Source organism: Carcharhinus amblyrhynchos, chromosome 11, assembly GCF_965287045.1.
Source record: "Carcharhinus amblyrhynchos chromosome 11, sCarAmb.v2.hapA, whole genome shotgun sequence".
NCBI lineage: Eukaryota > Metazoa > Chordata > Chondrichthyes > Carcharhiniformes > Carcharhinidae > Carcharhinus > Carcharhinus amblyrhynchos.
Window position 1 is genome coordinate 39,166,460 of NC_137334.1, and position 25,094 is coordinate 39,191,553.

General features: G+C 45.5%; 1 protein-coding gene across 1 annotated transcript in view; it reads right to left on the reverse strand.

Annotated features, from left to right (window-relative positions):
• itga4 (integrin alpha 4) overlaps nt 1-7,427 on the reverse strand; it is a 134,296-nt gene extending 126,869 nt beyond the window's left edge. Inside the window, exons 1-2 of the mRNA XM_080198886.1 lie at nt 7,163-7,427; nt 6,707-6,828 (exon numbers count right to left, since the gene is read on the reverse strand). Of these exons, the coding sequence (XP_080055012.1) occupies nt 6,707-6,828; nt 7,163-7,353 (313 nt within the window). The 5' untranslated portion in view covers nt 7,354-7,427. The remainder of the gene's footprint in view (nt 1-6,706; nt 6,829-7,162) is intronic.
• Between the last annotated feature and the right edge of the window lie 17,667 nt (nt 7,428-25,094).

Sequence of the window (25,094 nt, forward strand, 5' to 3'; positions counted from 1 at the left end):
ATCCACCACCCTAACTCCTCACCAACCCATCACCCTAAACCACCCTGCCCACCCACCCGCCTCCATCATCCACTAATCATGCACATTTACCATTTCTCTGTAGCTTCCCAAAGTGGCTTTGGGACCTTTAATCATATTGGGGTATAGCAGCTAGTGCTGTAAAGAGGGGATGGAGCTTGGCTGCTCTGACAATCCTGTAATATGGAGAAGGATTCCACTGACAGGCAGACTCCGCGTTACTGATGAAATCTGGGTGAGGGATGCAGGATTGCCAGAGCAGCCAAGCTCCATCCCCTCTTTACACACTAGCTGCTGTATCCCGATATATTTGAAGGACCCAAAGCCACTTTGAGAAGCTACAGAGAAATAGTAAGTGTGTACGATAAGTAGGTGATGGAGGCAAGTGGGTGGGGGAAGGGGGGAGGATGACAGGTAAGTTGGTGAAGGGTTAGGGTGACGGGTAGGTAAGGAGGTAGGGTGGCCCCAGTGCAGGCAAGTAAATAGAGCAGAATGGCAACCTGACAGTGGCTGACACACACACACAAACTATCAGATACTTCAACTGAGAAACCAACGTACTGATCAAGGACAGGGGATGCAGCTGATTGTGAAGAGGATATGACTCCAAGTTTATGTTTGGAAAACCAAAAAATTATAGAAATGATAACAGACTGAAAGCAATGCATCGGGTTCCACAATCCACAACTCCTGAGAAAGAACAGTCAGAAGCTATAAAAATATTGACTTCAACACCTGTAAGAATGTGAGAGAAAGAAAGAGTATTTAAAATATCTTAGAACTCACATTTTCCTCTCAATTCCCCCACTGAGCACCGAACAAACATCTGTATCTGTGATAGGTTGTTGTGCAGCCATCTTTGGTTCTCCATGTTCAGGCTCACCACCTGCACAGGTTTGGTCACTCTTATGTGTTGGCATCAGGCTTTCTGGCACCTGGAATCTACAGCCATGCCTCATCAGTAGTTTCCTGAGAGAATATTTTTATTTGGCTACACAAAAGGTGCAGAATTGAGGAAGGACTCTCTTGTCTCAACATGAGCCAAAAACATAGGCCCCAATTTCCACTCCTGACTCCTCAAACCCAAAGCAGAGGAAATTTACCTGACTGTCCTGGTTTTATTCCGGGGAGGAAGGGAATGGCTGTTAACTGGAGTTGGGTCCACCAACTCCCTAGACAATGCAAATAGGGTCACAGCAGCTGCCAAGTGTCAAGGTGGGCTCATCATAAGACCCGCCTCAGCGTTCTGGGATTTTTCAAAGTTACAATAAAAGTAGTAAGACTCGCTAGCCCTCAAGTTGTGCCCCTCTTCCCCTCCACATATACCCCATGCCCCTCCAACTCATGTCCCTCTGCCTACTCCCATGGTCCTTCACAGTATCTATGCAAACCCATGGCCCTCCCCCCACTCATCCCCCTGGCCCTTTGATGCCCTCATGCCAATTTAATGTCAATGCAAGCCAACACATGCCCCCCCCCCCCCGAATTATCACTGCCCATACATCCTCTGAGCCAACTCATCCAGTATCCACCATAGGCTGACCTCAGGAGCCATACTGTGAGTAAGAAACATATTCTAACTACCTACTACAGGAATAACATTCTCATTCATAAAACACCACTCCCTTCAAGTACCTAGCCTCTGAAAGAAACAATTATTTGTTTTTATAGCCCCATATCAATGACAGCTAATCCCCTGAATCTCTTGGAGCTGTCAATCAAACTGTGATTTTATAGACACACCCTCCTGCCCCCACAGTGATGACAGATTTTGGAAGTGGTACATATACTGTAAAGAAAGCCCACAAGCTACTATCAACAAATATCTTTTGAAATTGCAAGCACCAATTTCTTCAACTAAGAAAGTGCTTTTTAAAGAAATAAATAAAAAGCAGGAGATTTATATGACGTGACAGCTTGAAGTTCCACACACCGTTGCAACTTTACACACATTCACATCTACTCAACACCTCCCAAAGGGACGCCTGCACCTCTCCAAAAAACTTTGACTTTTTTTTAAACTTGATTTGTAAAGCCTAAGAGCCGTGTTTCAGAAACCCAGGTGATGAAAATCAATTCTGAGTGAAGATAGTTGCACTTTTAAATGTTCTACTGCCTCTCTGAACTGTGAATGAGTATAGTACATCCCCCACCCCACACCCAGTGAAAATGGTGGGGACAGGGCTTCCAAGTTTGGGGCTCTGACACCATTCTGGCTAAGATGCAGGGCACTTCTGTCTCTGTGCATCTACTGTGGGACCAGGCATGTCACCTAAGGGAAGCTCTGGAAATTCCATGGTGGTACTACTGGGGTGGAGACGGGACAGTGTAGGTCTTCTCCCACTCCATTTACTCTTAGCTACACCTAATAACTGAGCTTTCTTAGATTCAGAGAGGAGACTATAGAACATAGAACATTACAGCGCAGTACAGGCCCTTCGGCCCTCGATGTTGCGCCGACCAGTGGAACCAATCTAATGACCCTCTAACCTAAACTATTCCAATGTTATCCATATGCCTATCCATTGACCATGTGAATGCCCTTAAAGTCTGCAAGTCCACAACTGCTGCAGGCAGGGCACTCCATGCCCTTACTACCCTCTGAGTAAAGAACCTACCTCTGACATCTGTGCTACAACTACCACCCCTTAATTTAAAGCTACGTCTCCTCGTCTTAGCCATCACCATCCGAGGTAAAAGGCTGTCGCTGTCCACCCTATCCAATCCTTTGATCATCTTGTATGCCTCAATTAGGTCACCTCGTAACCTTCTTCTCTCTAATGAAAATAACCTCAAGTCCCTCAGCCTTTCCTCATAAGACCTACCCACCACACCAGGCAACATCCTGGTAAACCTCCTCTGCACCCTTTCCAATGCCTCCACATCTTTCTTATAATGCGGCGACCAGAACTGTACGCAATACTCCAAGTGCGGCCACACCAGAGTTTTGTAGAGTTGTAACATGACCTCACGGCTCCGAAATTCAATCCCTCTACTAATAAAAGCTAACACACCGTACGCCTTCTTAACAACCTCATCAACCTGAGTGCCAACTTTCAGGGAGCTATGCACATGTACACCGAGATCTCTCTGCTTGTCAACACTACTAAGAATCCTTCCATTAGCCCTATATTCTGCACTCCTGTTACTCTTACCAAAGTGAATCACCTCACACTTTTCCACATTAAACTGCATTTGCCAACTCTCGGCCCAGCTCTGCAGCTTATCTATATCCTTCTGCAAACTGTAACATCCATCCTCACTGTCTACAACATGGACTGGACTTTCCGGCTGCACTCGCCCCAGATTAGAAATTCCTGCCCAAGGTGAATGGATCTTTACATGATCCATCAAAATTTCAGTCTCAGCTGCTCCAATTCCTGCGGTGGGCGGGATGGGAAAATTCTGCCCAAATTTTTAATGGAACAGTTCTGTAGAAGAGCAATATGGACTCAAAACGTAAACTCTGTTCTTCTCTCCACAGATGCTGCTAGGCCTGCTGAGTTTAGCCAGCACTTTTTGTTTTTATTTCAGATTTCCAGCATCTGCAGTATTTCGCTTTTATTTGACTACATCCTTAAATTAACTTGGATAGGATCAAGAAGAAAAAGTTCAAAGGAACACTGTCATTAACACTGTCCGTAAAATAAAGATCTTCAAGAAAGGAGAAAGATTGGAAATGAGTAATGCTCATCTCAATGAGTTCAAGCCTTCATTGGACTGTCATTGAGAGGAAGGAACCATTCTGGCTGGTACTATCAATCACACTGCAGGCTGACAAAGGCTCACAATGCCAAAACTTTCATTCATCTTAAATTCTTGATGTTTTGCTAGGGATTTTTCAATTGGCACTTGGAAAATAATGATAGGCACAGGAAATCAGAGGAAGGTAAGAGGATTCTCAGCCATTCCTTATACACCCAAGCTCTATTGAAATGGGATCATGTCTATATTTGTATTTAATATTTATTTATATTTCACTTTACCTATTTATATTTCATCCCCCTTGGAATAAAGTCCCAGGTTCCATTGCACTTGAGATTACTTGTTCATTATCTTTTAATGATTGGTGCACATGGACAATTCTGAGTTTCTCACCATTAAGGAAATATTCCAATGTCTTCAAGTTAAGTTGATGTACTAGTGTCACAAGTAGGCTTACATTAACACTGCAGTGAAGTCACTGTGAAAATTCCTCAGTCGCCACATTCCAGCAGCTATTCAGGTACACTGAGGGAGAATTTAGCATGATCAATGCAGCTAGCCAGCACGTCTTTTGGACTGTGGTTGGAAACTGGAACACCCGGAAGAAACCCACACAGAGATGGGGAGAACGTGCAAACTCTGCACAGACAGTGACCCAAGTTGGGAATCGAACCCAGGTCCCTGGCACTGTGAGGCAGTAGTGCAAACCACTGTGCCACTATGCCATCTTTGTTAGATTCAGAGCAGGTGACGCTGGCCCACATTTTTATGCTTATATTTCACAATGCTTTATTAGCAGGATCTCATGGAATATGTATTAAGGTGTTAGCGTGGATAGAGGATTGGCTGTCTAATAGGAGGCAGAGAGTTGGTATCAATGGGTGCTATTCGGATTGGCGGTTGGTGACTAGTGGAGTGCCCCACGGATCGGTGCTGGGGCCTCAGCTATTTACCATTTATATAGATGATCTGGAGAGGGGGCTGAGTGTAGGGTGTCGAAATTTGCTGATGACACAAAGATAAGTGGAAAAGCAAATTGTGCGGAAAGTCTGCAGGGGGATCTAGATAGGCTGAGCGAGTGGGCGAGGACCTGGCAGATGGAGTACAATGTTAGCAAGTGTGAGGTTATCCACTTTGGCAAGAATAATAGTAGGAGGGACTACTATTTAAAGGGCGAAAAGATACAGCATGCTACAGTGCAGAGGGACCTGGGGGTCCTTGTGCATGAGTCACAAAAACCCAGCCTGCAGGTGCAGCAGGTGATCAGGAAGGCAAATGGGATGCTGGCCTTTATAGCGAGGGGGATAGAATATAAAAGCAGGGAGGTCTTGCTGCAACTGTACAGGGCACTGGTGAGGCCGCAGCTAGAGTACTGTGTGCAGTTTTGGTCGCCGCACTTGCGCAAGGATATTTTGGCCTTGGAGGGAGTGTGGAGGGAGTGCAGAGGAGGTTCACTAGGCTGATACCAGAGATGAGGGGGTTGAACTATGAAGAGAGGCTGAATAGACTGAGTTTGTACTCGTTGGAGTTTAGAAGGCCGAGGGGGGATCTTATAGAGACGTATAAGATAATGAAGGGGATGGATAGGGTAGAGGTAGAGAGATTCTTCCCACTCAGAAAGGACAGCAGGACTAGAGGGCACAGCCTCAAGATAAGGGGGGGGACAGTTTAGAACAGAGTTGAGGAGGAACTTCTTCACTCAAAGGGTGGTGAATCTCTGGAATTCTCTGCCCGTTGATGTGGTAGAGGCTACCTCGCTAAATACATTTAAGACACAAGTAGATAGGGTTTTGGTAGGCAAGGGAATTAAGGGTTATGGGGGGAAAGTGGGAAAGTGGAACTGAGCCACTTCAGATCAGCCATGATCTTATTGAATGGCAGGGCGGGCTCGAAGGGCTAGATGGCCTACTCCTGCTCCTATTTCTTACGTTATGAATATACAACAGGGCTGTCAGCCAGGGAGGACCAATTGCAATATGTGAGAATGTGGTCCAGCATTCCCACAAAATTATTCCAGCATGTACTGCAAAGGGTGGCACGATTCCATAGCTGACATAGCCCTTGATACGGGAAGGGAGGGAGAGAAGAAGCACTTGATTGTCAAGGGGTGGGGATGCACAGAAACTACACACACATTACAAAGGGTATGAAGATATGATTTTATGTAATGAGCCAATATTGTCTTTCCCTCCACATATTTTATCAGTCTCCCTTGCAGTAATAACACTTTAAAAAGACCTGTAAATGACAATGTTTGCAGATAAGAAGTGCACGTCCTCTGAATAAAAGATAACAGGCAGAGTTCAATGTGAAGTACAGCAGAATTTTTTTTAATAGTGACCCCCATTAAACTACTCCAGTAAAACTATTTTGCACAAAATAAACAAATCATCGACTTTATCTAACTTATTGCAATGTTAATACTTTCATTTTTCAGTTGGGCAAATAACAAAATATTACATTTCTTAAGAGCAGTAATACTGATTGGAGACCAGACCAGAGTGTGTGTGTGCGGGGGGCGGGGAGTGGGATTACATTGTCCATGGGTATTACTTAATGGGAGTAATGAATGTGATTATATTTTGGACATTCTGCTGAGTAAACCACGCGCACACTTCGTGATTTTGATTGCATGTTACACTTGCTTTTGCATTGGCTTGGTTTTCACCATCAACAGAAACTATTATGAGCAGAATGTATCTGTGGAAATTTAGCATTATCAAAGTTTGGTTCCATTACCATTGCACTTCATGTCTGAAGAATAGGAAACTCCCATGAAACTAATGTCATATTTCTCATAGGTAAGGATGCGGTCACCCTGCAAAGCACCAATACAACTCCTCCCTCCACCCCTCACCGCACACACGTGCAAGTTACAATTTTTGATATTTGCATAATTCTTTAAACTGCACTTCTAGGTTTTTTTTCCAGTTTTCCTTTTTGGAACATTTTACATTTGCAACCTTATATCAGTATAACTAACCTAAATTCAGCTCTTCACAAATCCCTTCAGGGTTTTGGCCAATTCGACACTTGTAAATAATTCCAGGATTCACTGTTACACCATCATGAGATGAATTTGATTTCGGGGCACCAACAATAAACCTGAAGTGATAAAACGAAACAAATGGGGGATTAAATCAGCGATACCTCGAGCTTCTCTTTATAGTACACTCAGTGCACTGGCAAAATCACTGGTCTCCAAATTTTGGATAAATGTAACACATTCCTTGCCATTTAAGTCTAGGGCTTGTTTAAAAGTTACAAGGCGGATTTTAAAACATGACTTTTGCATTCTTTTAATTTTAGCTGGAGCATTTTCAAAATCAATGCCATTGCCATTTAAAAATGAAGTTGATAGCATTGCCTTTTGTGTTTACATTGGACCGCCAATTCAAACCAAAACAGTTATATTAACTACAACAAAACAAAAACTCACCACTTCTCGTCTTTATAGCTGTGTAATATCACCGAATAGCCAAACATGGCTCCTTTAACAGGTCCTTTAACCAGAACAGGGTTTTCCAGATCTAAATTGTACAGATGGACCGTCCTGAATAAACAGCACAGCACCAAGTTCGTCCAGATATCACACCAATCAAATCCCTCTGCAAACTTTCTCAGTCCCATTTTCTTTTCAACTTCAGTTACACAATGAGACAAAAAAACGTGAGGGAAGTTCTGCTCCCCAACTTCACTCTCATTCCAAGACCTGGCCACAGGCATAAGCGACTAAACAACCCAGTAACGCCCACATTAAAGAATAAACCCACCCGCTTTTCACAAAATAAACACCGGCCCCTCGCAGCGACTGTCAACACTCCGCGGTTGGCGGCGCTGTTCACCTCCAGCCCAGAGTCTACAGCAGGGCGACCTCACCAATATAGATCAGACCAGCATAGCTATACATACTTCACTGTTTCAAACACAGGGCACGTCTAGCTTCACATGAGGGCACTCGCAATTGTTAAAATTACCCTTTGATCACTTTGTACCAATTATAATTGTAAATGTGTCCTGGGATTGTGGTATGAACATGGGTGGTTCCAGAGGGGAAGTTGGGGTGAGGAGGAGGAATCCAGGATTTGCAACATTGGTGTTACTGTCTGGCATTAACGGGGGGAGCCCAACACCCTCTGTAATAAACCATGGTAGAAATAGCAGAGACTTTGGTCAGACTGTTTCAATTTCCATTTGAAACAGGATGCTGCAGGACTACAGATTTGCTCAATGTTACATCAGTATCCAAACCAGGGGAGGGGATAACCTGAGAGAGTCCAGGCCTGTCACTCTAACAATGTTGATGGATGAGTTATTGGAATCTATTATCAGGGAAAGTAAACTTTCATTTGAAAATGCTTGAGCTAATCAGGGAGAACGAGTGTGGATTTGTTAAAGGCAAACTGTGCCTGATTAACTTAGTGGACGGACATTTACGAGACTTTTTTTCTAAGTGTTCAGCTACCTTGAAAACTGGAGAGCTGCTGATCTGTTTCTCAGGCGAGTTTTCACACCCAATCTACATACTCAATCTTTGAAAATATGGGCTAGACCATTTCCAGCTACTGGATGCAGTGGGTGGAGCCTAATTTACCAGACAGCCAGCAGCTTAGATCGGAGCCACAAACTGTGCATACACAGAAAAAACTAACAGAACACCCCCAGACCAGATGCAGCATCCTCCTCTCCTCCCCACAGACTTTGGAGGCTTTACTGACTCACTTACCCCTCCACCCTCCCATTGGCAGCAACTTACACCACCTGCCATGGCATCTCTGGTACGCACAAGAGGTTCCCTCACCTACCTCACACGCACCGGGACCCTGTATGGGGGTTTAGCGCTCCCTCACCCACCACCATGGGCCAGGTGCCAGCATGTATGCAGAGCTCCGGTAGAAGTCAGACTAGTTTGCACAGGGCATTATCGTAATGGTGTTTAGCAAGCCATCACCACCCTCTTGCCTGCCACAGAAACTTGCTAACACAGCGTTCCCAAGCCACTCACTCTGCTGTTACAATGTTGCAGAACATCAGGGGACTCCAAGGTGGGGGGGGCTAGTGAATGGAACTCACGTGCAGCAACACAGGCCCTAGTTTCCACAGCGCGTGACGATCAGGGCCTCCCTCACCACCCTCGCATGCCTAATCTTTGCTGCCGCCAGTCCTCCAGCGCCTGGCGATGTCACTCGTCATCATTGTCCTCCTCTTCCTCCTCCACCTGCTGGGCAGCCACCTCCCCAGCGATGCCCAGCTGGGCAGCCTCCAAGTTCTCCTCCTCCAAAAGGTCTCCTCACTGCTGCGCCAGGTTGTGTAGGGCACAATGTAGGATGATACCAGGGGGATATATTGCAGGGTCCTGCCAGAGTGCTCTGGGCAGTAAAAGTGCTTTAAACTGTCATGCACGCTGCAGGGGTGTCTGGCGCAGACATTCATGATGCTCAGCTGATGGTTACACACCAATTTGCACATTTATTGAATGGAAGCCCTTTCTGTTCATGAATCTTCCTGGATTCTTCACTGGGACTTTGAGGGCGGGATTCTTCACTGGGACTTTGAGGGCGACGTGGGTGCAGTCTATATCCCTCTGCACATTTGACATCCCCGTGATCACTGCAAATCCTGCAGACTGGGCTTCCTGCTGGGCCTGATCCAGGTCAAATTCAATATACTGGCCAGCACGAGCGTACAGGGCATCCGTGACCTCCTTGGCACACTTGTGGATGGATGGTTGGGAAATGCCAAAAGGGCCTCCACTGGCAGTCTGGCAGGACCTGGTGGTGTAAAAGTTTAAGGCGGCCACCACTCTCACAGCCACTGGGAATGGGTGCCCCCTGTGCCTCGAGGTGCCAGGTCCTGCAACAAATGGCGCACTGTTTCCTTTCAGAGCCGGAGCCATTGGGGGCATATGGTGTTCATCAGTTGCTCAAAGGACATTCACATACAGAACTGCCAGGGTCACCATTCCCTCTCTCTCCTGCTCCCCCACCATCCCCTCACCTCCCGCCAGGGTGAATGGCAACCATGTCCTGCCTCCAGTGCCTGCCTCCTGTGAGTGAGTCTCCTGTGCCCACAATTCATCCTCCTGCTCCTCCTCCTCAGCTCCAGCAGCAACCAAAAGAACAGCAAGATCAATTGGCTGTATCGCAAAAGCCACCTCGTCAATCTGAAGAGGGGCAAGGGGGGATTTAGGGAAGGGGAGGGACAGATGGAGAGGTTAAAGAACTCTGCTCGCCCTCAGCCCAGCAAAACACACACTCCCCATACCCACCCACAGACCCCCCAGCAACACCCACTCCTCATACCCCCCCACAGACCCCCAGCAACACCCACTCCCCATACCCACCCACAGACCCCCCCAGCAACACCCACTCCTCATACCCCCCCCACAGACCCCCAGCAACACACACTCCTCATACCCCCCCACAGACCCCCAGCAACACACACTCCTCATACCCCCCCCACAGACCCCCCAGCAACACCCACTCCTCATACCCCCCCACAGACCCCCCAGCAACACCCACTCCTCATACCCCCCCACAGACCCCCAGCAACACACACTCCCCATACCCCACCCACAGTTCCCAGCAACACACACTCCTCATACCCCCCCACAGACCCCCCAGCAACACCCACTCCTCATACCCCCCCACAGACCCCCAGCAACACACACTCCTCATACCCCCCCCACAGACCCCCCAGCAACACCCACTCCTCATACCCCCCCACAGACCCCCCAGCAACACCCACTCCTCATACCCCCCCACAGACCCCCAGCAACACACACTCCCCATACCCCACCCACAGTTCCCAGCATGGGAACACAGCAACCCCAATTCCCCATGCCCCACTCACAAACAAACACCCAGAGCCCATGCAGTAGTGGCCACAAACAGTGCTACTTGACAATTCCTGAGGTTGCAGGACTGCCCCTTCAGAGAGTTTCCAGCCGCGAAACTCGCTAATTACATTGTAATGAATGCAAGAATGCAGGGTCCCGATCGTGCTGATTGTTTTTCTTGGTAAAATGGGAATGGGCATGAAAATGGGTGCCATTCACATTAGTCGTATCACGACTCATTTTCCAATATTTTCCCACTGCAAAATGAGTGTGATGAGGTTGTAAAATTCTGCCCATTGAGTTATTAAGTCTTGAGAGCACAGAAGGAGGCTATTCAATCCATTGAGCCCATGTAGATAACCAGTTCTCCCGAGCTATTCCCATAGCCTGAAAGGGCCCATCCAGTTTCATTTTGAAATCATTAATAATCTCTGCTTCCACTTCTTTCATATACAGCAAACCCCCAATCATTATCAACTAATTGGAACAATTTTTTTGTCTACCTGATCGAAACCTGTCATTATCTTGTACAGTGCAATCAAATCTGCTCTCAATCCCCTTTGCTCTGAGGAGAACCTCAGCTTCTCAAACATAACTTTGTCGGTTAATGCCCTCATCTCTGAACCATTCTGATAAATCTCTGCGCCCCTTCAAGGACAGCCACATGCTTCTTAAAATCTATTGCCCAAAACTGATTGCAGTGCTCTAACTGGAGCTTTAGAAAAGTTCAGCACAATGGGCAGGATTTTACAACCTCACTTGTCCCAAAACCATAAAATCCCCACCCGAGGTCAATGGACATTTCCACTGTTCACCCCTCACCTGCTCTGATTTCTGTGGTGGGCAGGATGGTAAAATTCTGGCCAATGTCTCTGCTTATGCGCTTAATACCTCCCTTTATGAAGCCCAAGGTTGCAAATATTTGACAAACTGTTCTCTCAGTATGTCCTTTCACCCTCAAAAATCTAAGCACATGGACCCCTGGATCCCTTCACTCTCTTGAGGACACTGCCATTAAATCTATATTGCCTTTTCCTATCCCTTTTCTCAAAATGCATCACCTCACATTTCCCTGCATTAGATTTCACCTCCCATTCTCCAACCTATTTATGTTCTGTTACAGTTGGTTTGCATAATCCTTACTACATAACACACTTCCAAGCTTTGTATCAATGGCAAATTTTGAAATTTTACTCTGTATTCCAATATCCAAGTCACTTATATATATGAAAAAACCTAAGGAGGAATACATTGGCACCTTTAGCTCAGTTATTAGCACACGCATCTCTGAATCACAAAGGTGAAAGGTTAAGTCCCATTCCAGGGCTGATGCATAAGGATGAATGTTGCCACTATGTGCAGCACTGAGGCAGCAGTACATTGTTAGAGGTGGTGTCTTTTGGATGAGATGTTGAACTGAGACCCTATCAGCATGCTTGCGTGGATGTACAGGATGCTATGGCATTACTCCTTGGTATAGTAGTCAACACTTACCCCTCAGTCAACATCCCAAAAAGCAGAGTATCTCATCCGGTCATTGCTGTTTGTGGGAGTTTGCAGAGTGCGAATTAGCTGTCATGTTTCTTACACCACAACAGTGACGGCACTTCATAGGGTACTTCACTGGCTGTAAAACACTTTGCAATGTCCAATGATCTTGTAAAGCGCTATATAAATGCAAGATTTCCTTCTTTCTTCGTCTGGAAAGTAAGTATTAACCACGACTTGCTGTTTTCTAACTGTAAGCCAATTTTAAAATCCAAATTGATGCTGGCCCTTCTAGTCCATGAGCCTTGATTTTGTAACCAGCTTTTTATCTTCTACTTTATCAAACACTTTCTTAAACTCTACATGGATAACATGTAACACACTCCATTTACCCAGCATCTCCATAACTTCAGAAAATTCAATTTGATTAGTCAAGAATGATCTGCCTTTTACATATCCATGCTGGCTCTCCTTAATATACTCAAACCTCTCCCTAACTATTCTCTCCAAAACCTTACTGCATTATTAACCTGACCAGCTTGTATTTACAGCAAATGTCCTGACACTTGCACTGTTCCTAACTAAGAGTGTCATATTTGCCATGCTAGCAAAGCAAAAAAAAGAAATAGCAAGTATTAACAACAGGAGCATTAAAAGAGAGAGATTATTTTTTGATTTGATTAGATTTATTATTGTCACATGTATTAGTATATAGTGAAAGGTATTGTTCCTTGCACACTATACAGGCAAAGCATACCGTCCAAAGAGAAAGAAATGGGAGAATGCAGAACGTAGTGTTAGTCATAGCTAGGGTGTAGAGAAAGATCAACTTAATGCGAGGTAGGTCCATTCAAAAGTCTGATTGCAGCAGGAAAGAAGCTGTTTTTGAGTCAGTTGGTACGTGACCTCAGACTTCTGTATCTTCTTCCCAATGGAAGAAACTGGATGAGAAAATGTCCAGTGTGTGTGGAATCCTTAATTATGCTGGCTGCTTTGCTGAGGCAGTGGGAAGTGTAGGCAGAGTCATGGATGGGAGGCTGGTTTGTGTGATGGATTGAGCTACATTCACAACCATATGTAGTTTCTTGCAGTTTTGGGCAGAGCAGGAGCCATACCAAGCTGTGATACAACCAGAAAGAATGCTTTCTATGGTGCATCTGTAAAAATTGGTGAGAGTTATAGCTGACATGTCAAATTTCCTTAGTCTTCTGAGAAAGTAGAGGCGTTGGTGGGCTTTCTTAACAATGGTGTTGGCATGAGGAGGGCCAGGACAGGTTGTTGGTGATCTGGGCACCTAAAAAATCTGAAAGCTCACGACCCTTTTTACTTCATCCCGTTGATGTAGACAGGGACATGTTCTCCTTCACACTTCCTGAAATCGATGACAATCTTTTTTGTTTTGTTGATATTGAGGGAAAGATTGTTGTCATTGCACCAGTTCACCAGATTCTCTATCTCATTCCAATACTCATCACTGTTTGAGATCCAACCCACTACGGGGGTGTTGTCAACAAACTTGAAAATCGAGTTGGAGGGGAATTTGGCCACACAGTCAATGTGTATAAGGAGTATATTAGGGGCTGAGAACATGGCCTTGTGGGGCGCCAGTGTTGAGGATGATCCTTACTGATTGTGGGCGGTGGGTTCAGAAGTTCAGGATCCAGGTATAGAGGGAGCAGTCAAGGGCGAGGACGAGTTTCAGAGGAATAATGGGGATGAAGACTGAGCTGTAGTCAATAAATAGGAGTCTGACATAGATGTCTTTGTTATCTAGGTGTTCCGGGGCCAGGGAGATGGCATCTGCTGTGGACCTGTTGTGGCAGTAGGCGAACAATAGTGGATCCAGGCAATCCAGGAGGCTGAGATTGATTTGTGCCATGATTAACTTTTCAATGGATGTTGGAGCCACTAGACGATAGTCATTAAGGCATGTTGCTTAGTTTTTCTTTGGCACTGGGATGATGATCATCTTCATGAAGCAGGTAGAGACCTCAGATTTTTGTAAAGAGAGATTGAAGATGTCTGCCAATACCACCACCACTGATCCATGCAGGACGTGAGTGCTTGTCCAGGTACCCCATTCGGGCCAGTCACTTTCCGTGGGTTGACCTTTGAGAAAGCTGCTCTGACATTGGCAATGGTGACCTCAGATACTAGGTTCATCCAAGGCTTCCAAGTTTCTGGTGGGTGGAGGAGTTGATTAAAATATTATAACAGTCTAAAACATAATAAAACTTTGAAATCCTCACATTTGCTTTAAAGGTGTTATTGCTAAGGTCTTAGCTTCTGACCTGGATTTCCACTATTATCTGAAGCATCAGTAAATGTAAAGTTTATTGTCCAGTGACGCTATTCCATGTCTAAGGTCTATGTGGCAGTGCTGGATAAAATTATGATCATTACTTACCAATCAAAGAGAAAACAAGTTGAAACTGCAACAGACCTCCGACAGACCCTCAGACTTTGGGGTGGCATAGCGGCACAGTGGTTAGCAATGCTGCCTTACAGTGCCAGGGACCCAAGTTCGATTCCTGATTTGGGTCACTGTCTGTACAGAGGCTGCACATTTTCCCTGTGTCTGTGTGGGTTTCTTTGGGTGCTCTGTTTCCTTCCACAGTCTGAAAGACATATTGGCCATGCTAAATTCTCCCTCAGTGTACTCGAATGGGCGCCGGAGTGTGGTAACTAAGGAATTTTCACAGTAACTTGATTGCAGTGTTAATGTAAGCTTCCTTGTGACACTAATACTTAAACTCAAAGTTTTTTATTTATGCAAGTTGAATGACTGCAATTGCAGTGGAAGAAAATAGGTCAAAGGAACTGAAGAGCTTATTCATGTGGTTTGTCTACATATTGTTGCATCAATTTCACTTTTGTGAGTGTACATCTGTGCCTTGGGTTCAACATGATACGTGATGTCAATGCAGGGAGAATGCAAAATTCACTGCAGTTTGGAAACTAGTGTGCAGGTGAAAGGTGCAGCAAACCTTACCTCATGCAGACTCACAATACACCGCAGGTGGCACAGTGGCACAGTGGCACAATGTTTAACACTGCCGCCTTATAGCACCAGGGACCAGGTTCAATCCTGGCCACGGGTGACTGTCTATGTGGAGTTTATACATTCTCCTCCTGTCTACGTGGGTTTCCTTTGGTTGCTTTGGTTTCCTCCCATAACCCAAAGATGTGCGGGTTAGGTTAATTGGCCATGTTATATTGTCCGTTAGCATCAGGGAGATTAGCAGGATAAATACATGAAGTTATGGGCAATAGAGCTGCCTCAATGGGCTGAATGTTCTCTTTTTAAAACAAAGAACAAAGAACATCCCAGCACGGGAAACGGGCCCTTTGGCCCAACGAGCCGCATCTTCCCATACCTACCCCGCCCTGCGTGTCTGCGAGTGGAACCCCTAACTTAGCCAGATTCAGGGGAGAATAGTGTCAATTTGTTACACCAATCAGCCTAAGAGCACATCTTTGGGGTGTGGGAGGAAACCGGAGCGCCCGGAGGAAACCCACGCAACCACAGGGAGAATGCGCAAGTTCCCACAGACACAGGCCCAAATCCATGTATCTGCACAGCCAGCAGTGATAGTCACTGAGCTGTTGCAGTGCCCATCTGCTGGTCCAGGATTAAGCACACACAACGACACGAAGTACTAGGCCACTCCCAGAACCTCCAAGAGCAGCCCACGCACGACCCACCGTGTGCATGCCCCTCGTTTGACAACAAGGTGGACCAACCCTGTGGAATAAAAAGACAATACATTAACATATAAAACTACATTTCCGGTGTCGTCCCGAGGCTCTGACCCTATTTAATACCCTCTACTATAACCCTCCATCCTTGCTTCGCTCATGTGTCTGTCTAAGTAAACCTTAAACAAGTCCAACGTCCCTGCCTCCACCACCCTACTCGGTAGCGCGTTCCATACCCCCACGACCCTCTGCGTGAAGAACCTTCCTCTCATATCCAAATTATACTTCTCCCCCCTCACCCTTAGATCGTGACCTCTTGTAATTGTCCCCAATCTAGGGAAAAGCCTACCACTGTTTACTCTATCTATTCCCTTCATTATTATATACACCTCTATCAGATCCCCCCTTAATCTCCGTCTTTCTGAGGAGAAGAGCCCCAGTTTCTCCAACCTTTCCTCGTAACTCAGTCCTTCCATGCCAGGCAACATCCTGGTAAACCTCCTCTGTACCCTCTCCAGGGTCTCCATGTCCTTCCGGTAGTAAGGTGACCAGAACTGGACGCAGTACTCCAAATGCGGTCTAACCAACGTTCTGTACAACTGAAGCATTAGACGGCAGCTCTTATACTCTATAGCCCTTCCTATAAAGGCTAGCATTCCATAAGCTTTCCTCACAACCTTCTCTACCTGTGTCGACACCTTCAGAGAGTTGTGCACCTGCACTCCCAGGTCCCTCTGTATCTCTATACTCTTAATCGGTCTACCTTTTATCACACAACTCCTCACTGCATTATTCCTTCCAAAATGCATCACCTCGCATTGGTCAGGATTAAATTCCATCTGCCATCTATCTGCCCAATGTACCAACCTATCTATATCCTGCTGTGTCACCTGACAGTCCTCCTCAGTATCTGCCAATCCTACCATCTTGGTGTCATCTGCAAACTTGCTGAGCACACCACGTACGCCCTCTTCCAAGTCGTTTATATATACTACAAAGAGGAGAGGTCCCAGTACTGAGCCCTGCAGCACACCACTGGTGACTGGCCTCCAGCCAGAAAAGGTCCCCTCGACAACTACTCTCTGTCTCCTATTACCCAGCCAGTTTTCGACCCACCTAGCTACCTGTCCTTGTATCCCATGTGCCTTAACCTTTTCTACCAGCCTACCGTGAGGGACTTTGTCAAATGACTTACTGAAATCCATATAGATGACATCAATGGCTCGCCCATCGTCAACTGTTTTTGTCACCTCCTCGAAGAATTCTACCAGATTTGTAAGGCAAGACCTCCCCCGAACAAAGCCATGTTGCGTATCCCTAATCAGATCGCAATGCTCCAAATGCTCATACATCCTATCCCTAAGAATTTTTTCCAATAATTTTCCTACCACCGATGTCAAACTCACTGGTCTATAATTACCAGGGTTATCCCTACTACCCTTTTTAAACAGCGGTACCACGTTACCTACCCTCCAGTCTTCTGGGACCTCACCTGTGTCCAAAGAAGAGACAAAGATTTGCGTCAGAGGCCCAGCAATTTCATCTTTCACCTCCTTAAGCAGCCTGGGATAAATACCATCAGGCCCTGGAGCTTTATCCGTTTTTATGCTACCTAAAAACCTTAGCACTTCCTCCCTCATAATGGATATTTCCTTTCACTGATCTACAGCTCCCTCCAAGACACTACACAACACCGATCCCCTCTCCTTCGTGAATACCGACGCAAAGTATTCATTCAGGATCTCCCCCATTCCTTCAGACTCGATACATAGCTCCCCTCCCTTGTCCCTAAGAGGACCAATTTTCCCTCTATCCACTCTCTTGCTCCTAATATAAGAGTAAAATGCTTTTGGATTTTCCTTAATCCTATCGGCCAAGGCCATTTCATGCCCCCTTTTCGCCCTTCTAACTCCCCTTTTTAGCTCCCTCCTCCTCTCTCTATATTCCTCCAGCGCAGTCTCCGTTCCCAGTTCTTTTGACCTAACATGTGCCTCCCTCTTCTTCCTGACCAAGTCTTCTATACCCCCTGTAATCCACGGCTCCCTAATCCTGCCTTTCCCATCCTTCCTCTTTACCGGCACATGCCTTTCCTGCAACATTTTCAGTTTGCCCTTAAAAACCTCCCACTTACCAACCGTGGACTTGCCAGCTAACAACCTCTCCCAATCAGTGTCCTTCAGCTCCCTCCTAATCCGACTATAGCTCGCCTTCCCCCAGTTCAGAACCCTCCCCTTCGGACGGCACTCATCCCTTTCCATTTTTATCCTAAAGTAGATGGACTTGTGGTCACTGTTAGCCACATGTTCGCCTACCTCAACCTCACCCACCTGCCCTGGCTCATTTCCCAGCACTAAATCCAGTATAGCCCCCTCCCTAGTCGGGCTAGTTACGTACTGCTCCAGGGACCCTTCCAACACACACTTTACAAACACCTCTCCCTCCGTACCCCCAGCTCTAGGCACCTTCCAATCCACTCCAGGAAGGTTAAAGTCACCCGCTACAACCACCTTATTCTTTCTGCACCTATCTAAAATGTCTCTGCAAATTCCTTCCTCCACTGACCTTGGGCTGTTGGGTGGCCTATAGTATATTGTAGCGATTCTTTGATTCCAAACCAAACCTTTTAACAGTCCTATTTCTTATAGCATGCATCCTTGTGAACCTTCTAAATGAAGCTATCTGGTTAATTCCAATTTGTGTCAAGTTGTATCTAATATTACAGTTGATTCAGTCTCCCTAAGAAGTTGGACTTTTCAAAACACTTTCACTGAGGATGTTCACAGATAGCCGAAAGATGAATTAATTTGAGTTAGCGTTCATTTATTGTCACAGACCCAGGGATGAAAGGGCAACATTTGCATTAATATATCACCTGTAATTATAAAAAAATCATGTGGTCCCCTCAACTCAGCCCTCCAGCACCCATTTCTAAGGCACTAACCAGCCTAATGAGCCTCCAGGATAATGAGTAGGGAGTGAGTGCCCACCCATCATACTGGTACAGAAAATTACACTGATGACTGGATTGCAAATCAAGAACAATGTATGTAAATTTCAGTCATGTGTCCGTATTCAGTTTTGGCTCACCACAAATGTAGTAAGAACAAAATGAGGCGGCGGCAGTGGTGAATATCAAATAATGTTGCGAACATTGTAAGCCAGTTTGGAAAGTGAGATCTCTGTCTTTCTGTGTCAGTTGGAGGTGAAATGTTCTTACCTGCCAGTTGTGTCATGAAGTCACTGGGGTACATATGGGGGCAACGAGTTCAAGCTGGATGCTTTCACAATTATCCTGTGTTGCTGCAATGGGTCAGTGTCATAAGATGTAACCTCCTACCCTGTACAAATTACTCTGCTTTTCAACCATTATGAGAATTATGAGGAGTAACGAGACAGCACTGCAGCCCTTCACTGCTTTAATGGAAAAAAAAACACATCTTTCCCATTTCTCTTTTCTGCCGTTATCAATTTCTCCCTTTAATCGATTTCCAATTCTCGATGTTACCTACATTATCCCATTCCGTATTGAATCAAAATCTCAAACTCACAGAGCGTGATTTTCCAGCCCCCACGGGGCCTGTTTTCCTATGGCAGAGGCAGCTCCCCATTGGCTGTCGGTGAGATCATCCAGTCCTGTCAATGTCTACAGTGCTTTACATGGCTCACCCATCCTGACATTGGGGGGGCACATCGCAGAGGGTTGGGGGGGGGGGGGGGGGGGGGGGGGGAAGTTGCCATCCGCAGGACCAGAAGATCCCACCAGCAGGGAAGTGCGAAAAATTCCGCCCACCGTTCATATCCTTATCCAAGCTCTCCAAAATTCTTAACATTTTTATCTGGTTCACAAAAAAACTTCACTCAAAAATGTTTTATAGAATCATAGAATCGCACAGCACAGAAGAGGCCCTTCAGCCCATCAAGTCTGCACCGGCACTGTAGAAACACTTGAACTCCCACCTAATCCCATCTGCCAGCACTTGGCCCCTAGTCCTGAATGCCATGATGTGCCAACTGTTCATACAGGTACTTTTTAAAGAATTTGAGGCAACCTACCTCTTCCACCCTCCCAGGCAGCACACTCCAGACTGTCAGCTTTTTCACCCCTCTGGCTAGAAAAGTCTTTTCTCAGATCCGCTCTAAACCTCCTGCCTCTCAACTTAAACCTATGTCCCTTCATGACTGACCCTTCAACTAAGGGGAACAGCTGCTCCTTATCCATCCTGTCCATGGCTCTCATAATTTTGTACACCTCAATCAGGTCACCCCTCAGTATTCTCTGTTCCAACGAAAACAACCCCCAAGCCTACACAACCTGTCTCCATAACTTAAATGTTCCATCCCAAGCAGCATCCTGGTGAATCTCCTCTGCACCCCCTCCAGTGGGGGAAAGAGTAGGAGAGAGACAGACTTGGGAGTGGGGGAGTTAGAGAAATAAAGAGACTGGAAAAGAGAGAAAAAGACTGATGGAGAGATCGGGGAAGAGGCGAAGGGGAGGGTACAGAAAGTCTGGCGATAGATAGAGAGAGAGACTACTTCAATTCAAAAACCCTCTGAGATTCACAATGTGTGCTGGTCAGATTTACTCAATTTTATGTACACCTGCAGACAGATAAAAGCACTCTGTCTTTCTTTTAAACTATCGGTGTTCACTAGTGGGTTTTGCAAATATCAACCACAAATTTTGATTTAAAATACGATTAAGTCAGTCAATGATATTGCAGCTTCTTACAGTATTTAAGTTGCAATGACACGATGATGTACATGAGAATTATATTCCAGGATTTATACCGTGAGAAGTTTCATGGCAGATAGATTAGTCTCGATGACATATTGAGATATGGAAGAGTCAAGGGGTTTGAAGTTTTCAGAACTCTTTCTTTGACAAAGTATGTGTATAAAGTCAAAGTCAACATTCCATTGCTGAGACAGTACTGGCCTCTCTGAGCTATTGCCTGATGGACAGAAAGGTAAACCAAGGACACGACTGCTTTGTATGGGATGTGAAAGATCCCAATGCACGATTTTAAAAAAAAGCAGGGGAGTTACCCTCAGGTCTTGACAAATATTTATTTCTTAACCAACATCTCCAAAACAGATGCACTGAAAAATTTGGTATTATAGCAGCATTATTTTCAGCACCATGGGTGGTGTTTCAGTTCCCAAAATAATGTCTGCATTATCCGTGCACACGTCTGATGTGAACCTTGTTAGATTCCATTCCGGGTAGATCATTAGCGTGGGTGCAGAGTCAGCAGAGAGGGGCTGTAATGCTGAATTGTCACCAAACAGGCAGCCATTCTAAAGTTTATAAGTCACAAGTATGCTTACAATAACACCGCAATGAAGTTATTGTGAAAATCCCCTAGTCGCCACATTCTGGTGCCTTTTTGGGTACAATGACAGAGAATTTAGCATGGCCAATTCACCTAACCTGCACATCTTTGGACTGCAGGAGGAAACTGGAGCATCTGGAGGAAGCCCATGCAGATAGAGGGCAAACGTGCAAACTTCCCACAGACAGTAACCAAGCATATGTCGTTAGCAGAAGAATGATGAGGTCTGCAGCAGCAGTTTAGGGATTTAGGTAGAAAGTTAAAAAGCATGACCTCTAGGGATGTAATCTCAGGATTACTCCCTGTACTACATTCTAGTGAGCCTAGGAATAGGAAAATAGTGCAGCTCCACACGTGGCTAAACAGCTGGTGTAGGAGGGAGGGTTTCCGAAATCGGGACCATTGGGGTCTCTTCCAGGGCAGGTGAGACCTGTATAAGAAGGATGGGTTGCATCCAAACTGGAAGAGCATAAATATTCTGGCTGGGAGGTTTGCTAGTGTCACACAGGAGGATTTAAAATAGTTTGGCAGGGGGATGGGAACCAAAGCAAAGGTGAATTAGCTGAAAGAGAACCAGAGAGTAGGGCCAGAAAGACTCAGAGAAGCAGCAGGTAGGGTGGAGTTGCTAATAAAAGAGGGTCTGGTGAACTAAAATGCATTTGTTTCAATGCAAGAAGTGTAACAGATAAGGCAGATGCAGTTAGAGCTTGGATTAGTACTAGGAAGTATGATGTTGTTGCCATTACTGAGACTTGGTTAAGGGAAGGACAGGATTAGCAGCTTAACATTCCAGGATACAGATGCTTCCAGCAGGATAAAGGGGAAATGTAAAAGGGGTGGGGGAGTTGCACTACTGGTTAAGGAGAATATCATGGCTGTACTGCGGGAGGACACCTCGGAGGGCTCATACAGTGGGGCAATATGAGTAGTGTTCAGAAATAGGAAGCGTGTAGTCACAATGCTGGAGATTTACTATAGGCTACCCAACCGCCAGCAGAAGATCAAGGAACAGATATATAGGCAGATTTTGGCAAGGTGTAAAAGTAACAGGGTAGTTGTGGTGGGAGATTTTAACTTCCCTTATATTGACTGGGACTCACCTAGTGCTAGAGGTATGAGTGAGGCAGAGTTGGTAAGGAGCATCCAGGAGGGCTTCTTGAAACAGAATGTAGATAGGGAAAGGACCATACTGGACCTGGTATTGAGGAATGAGCCCGGCCAGGTGATCAAGGTTTCAGTAGGGGAGCAGTTTGGGAACAGTGACCACAATTCAGTAAATTTTAAGCTACTGATGGATAAAGCTAAGTGTAGTCCTCAAGTTAAGGTGCTAAATTGGGGTAAAGCTAATTATAACAATATTAGGCAGGAACTGAAGAATGTAGATTGGGGGCAGATGTTTGAGGGCAAATCAACATCTGGCGTGTGGGAGGCATTCAGGATCGGCACATTCCTGTAAGGATGAATGATAAATACGACAAGTTTTGGGAATCTTGGATAACAAGAGATATTGTGAACCTAGTCAAGAGAAAAAGGAAGCATTTGTCAAAGCCAGGAGGCTGGGAAAACTTGAAGCAAGTGTGGAAGAGAAACATTAAGGTAGACAAGGCCTAATGCAGTATACCCCAGAATACTGAGCGAGGCAAGGGAGGAAATTGCTGGGGCCTTGAGAGGAATCTTTTTTATCCTCACTGGCTACAAGGAGGTCCCAGAGGATTGGAGAATAGTCAATGTTGTTCCTTTGTTTAAGAAGGGTAGCAAGAATAATCCAGGTAATTACAGACCGGTGAGCCTTACATCATTGGTAGGGAAATTATTGGAAAGGATTCTTCAAGACAGGATTTATTCCCACTTGGAAATAAATGGACATATTTGTGAGCGGCAGCATGGTTTTGTGAAGGAGAGGTCGTATCTCATAGACTTGATCAAATTTTTCGAGGAAGTGACAAAAATGATTGATAAGGGTAGGGCGGTGGATGTTGTCTACATGGACTTCAGTAAGGCCTTTGACAAGGACGTCCATGGCAGACTGGTGCAGAAGGTGAAGTCGCATGGGATCAGAGGTGAACTGACAAGGTGGATACAAAACTGGCTTAGTTATAGAGGACAGAGAGTAGCAGTGGAAGGATGCATTTCTGAATGGAGGGCTATGACAAGTGGCATTCCTTAGGGATCAGTGCTGGGACCTTTGCTGTTTGTAATATATATAAATGATTTGGAGGAAAATGTTTGATTAGTAAGTTTGCGGACGACACAAAAGTTGGTGGATTTGCAGATAGCGATGAGAACCATTAGAGGATGCAGCAGGATACAGATCGGCTGGAGACTTGGATGGAAAGATGGCATATGGAGTTTAATCCTGACAAATGTGAGGTAATGCATTTTGGAAGGTCTAATACAGAAAGGAAATATACAGTAAATGGCAGAACCCTTAAGAGTATTGAAAGGCAAAGTGATCTGGGTGTACAGGTACACAGGTCACTGAAAGTGACAATGCAGGTGGAGAAGATAATCAAGAAGGCGTACGGCATGCTTGCCTTCATCAGCCAGGGCATTGAGTTTAAAAATTGGCAAGTAACGTTGCAGCTTTATAGAACCTTAATTAGGCTGCATATATGGAATATAGTGTTCAATTCTGGTCTCCACACTACCAGAAGGGTGTGGAGGTTTTGGAGAGGGTACAGAAAAGATTTACCAGGATGTTGCCTGGTATGGAGGGTATTAGCTATGAGGAGAGGTTAGAGAAACTTGGTTTATTCTCACCGGAATGACAGAGGTTGAGGGGCGACCTGATAGAAGTCTACAAGATTATGAGGGGCATGGACAGAGTGGATAGTCAGGTGCTTTTCCCAGTGTGGAAGAATCAATTACTCAGGGGCACAGGTTTAAGGTGTGAAGGGTAAGGTTTAAAGGAGATGTACGAGGCAGATTTTAACACAGAGAGTGGTGGGTGCCTGGAACTCGCTGCCGGGGAGGTAGTGGAAGCAGGTACGGTAGTGACTTTTAAGGGGCGTCTTGACAAGTATATGAATAGGATGGGAATAGAGGGATATGGTCCCCGGAAGGGTAGGGGGTTTTAGTTAAGTTGGACAGTGTGATTGGTGCAGACTTGGAGGGCTGAAGGGCCTGTTCTTGTGCTGTAATTTTCTTTGTTCTTTGTTATATAAAGGAGACATGCAAAGAAAGCTGAATATATTTCACTCTCTATTATCAAAGAGAAGCAGCTAGAGCTAGCACTCAGCTTCACCAGGGTTACTGGATGTTGCCATGGTGCTGGGTACCATTAATTGTACGCATGGCACTTAGTGGGCATCCCGTGACAATTTGGAGATGTATTACAGCCTGCAGGGATTCCACTTCTACAACCTCTTTTTGGTGTGTGACCATCCTCAACATGTCATGTAGGCCAGTGCCTGGTATTCTGATAGCATACGTGATCTTTTCATTCTGTGGCATCAGCATTTGAACTGCCAGGACAAATCAGAGAATTCCTGCTGGGTGACAAAGGCTATCTCCTGGCAGTATAGCTGAGGATTTTGATTTGCACACCAAGCACATATGGGAAGGTTCCCTGGTGAGTTCCTCCAAATGATTTTGGATGGGAGATCCCCAAATTGTCCTGCCCCCCAGGAGGAATGAACCAGCTCCCCCTCCTTATTCAGCTCCCTCGTTGGTCGCAGCGAGGTTAATTTAAAAAGGATCCCTTTCCTTTTCCCAGCCCAAATGCATTTATGTTTTAAAGAGTGCCAATTTAACCAGGCTTGGTTAAAGAGCTAAAGAGTGAGTTTATTAGTTACCAAAACGTGAGAAGAAAATAATGAAATGAAACACACACATACACACAGATCAGAAATGAGAAGTGACAGCAAAAAATAAAAGTTAAAAAAGACATACAAATCAATGTTTTGTTTGCCCATGACGAATAAATGGTGAAACGTCACAGCTGTTAAGTTGGGTCATTCTGGTAGTGTTGACTTTGGTTTTGAGCAGTTGGTTTGGAGATTCTTGGTTCAGCA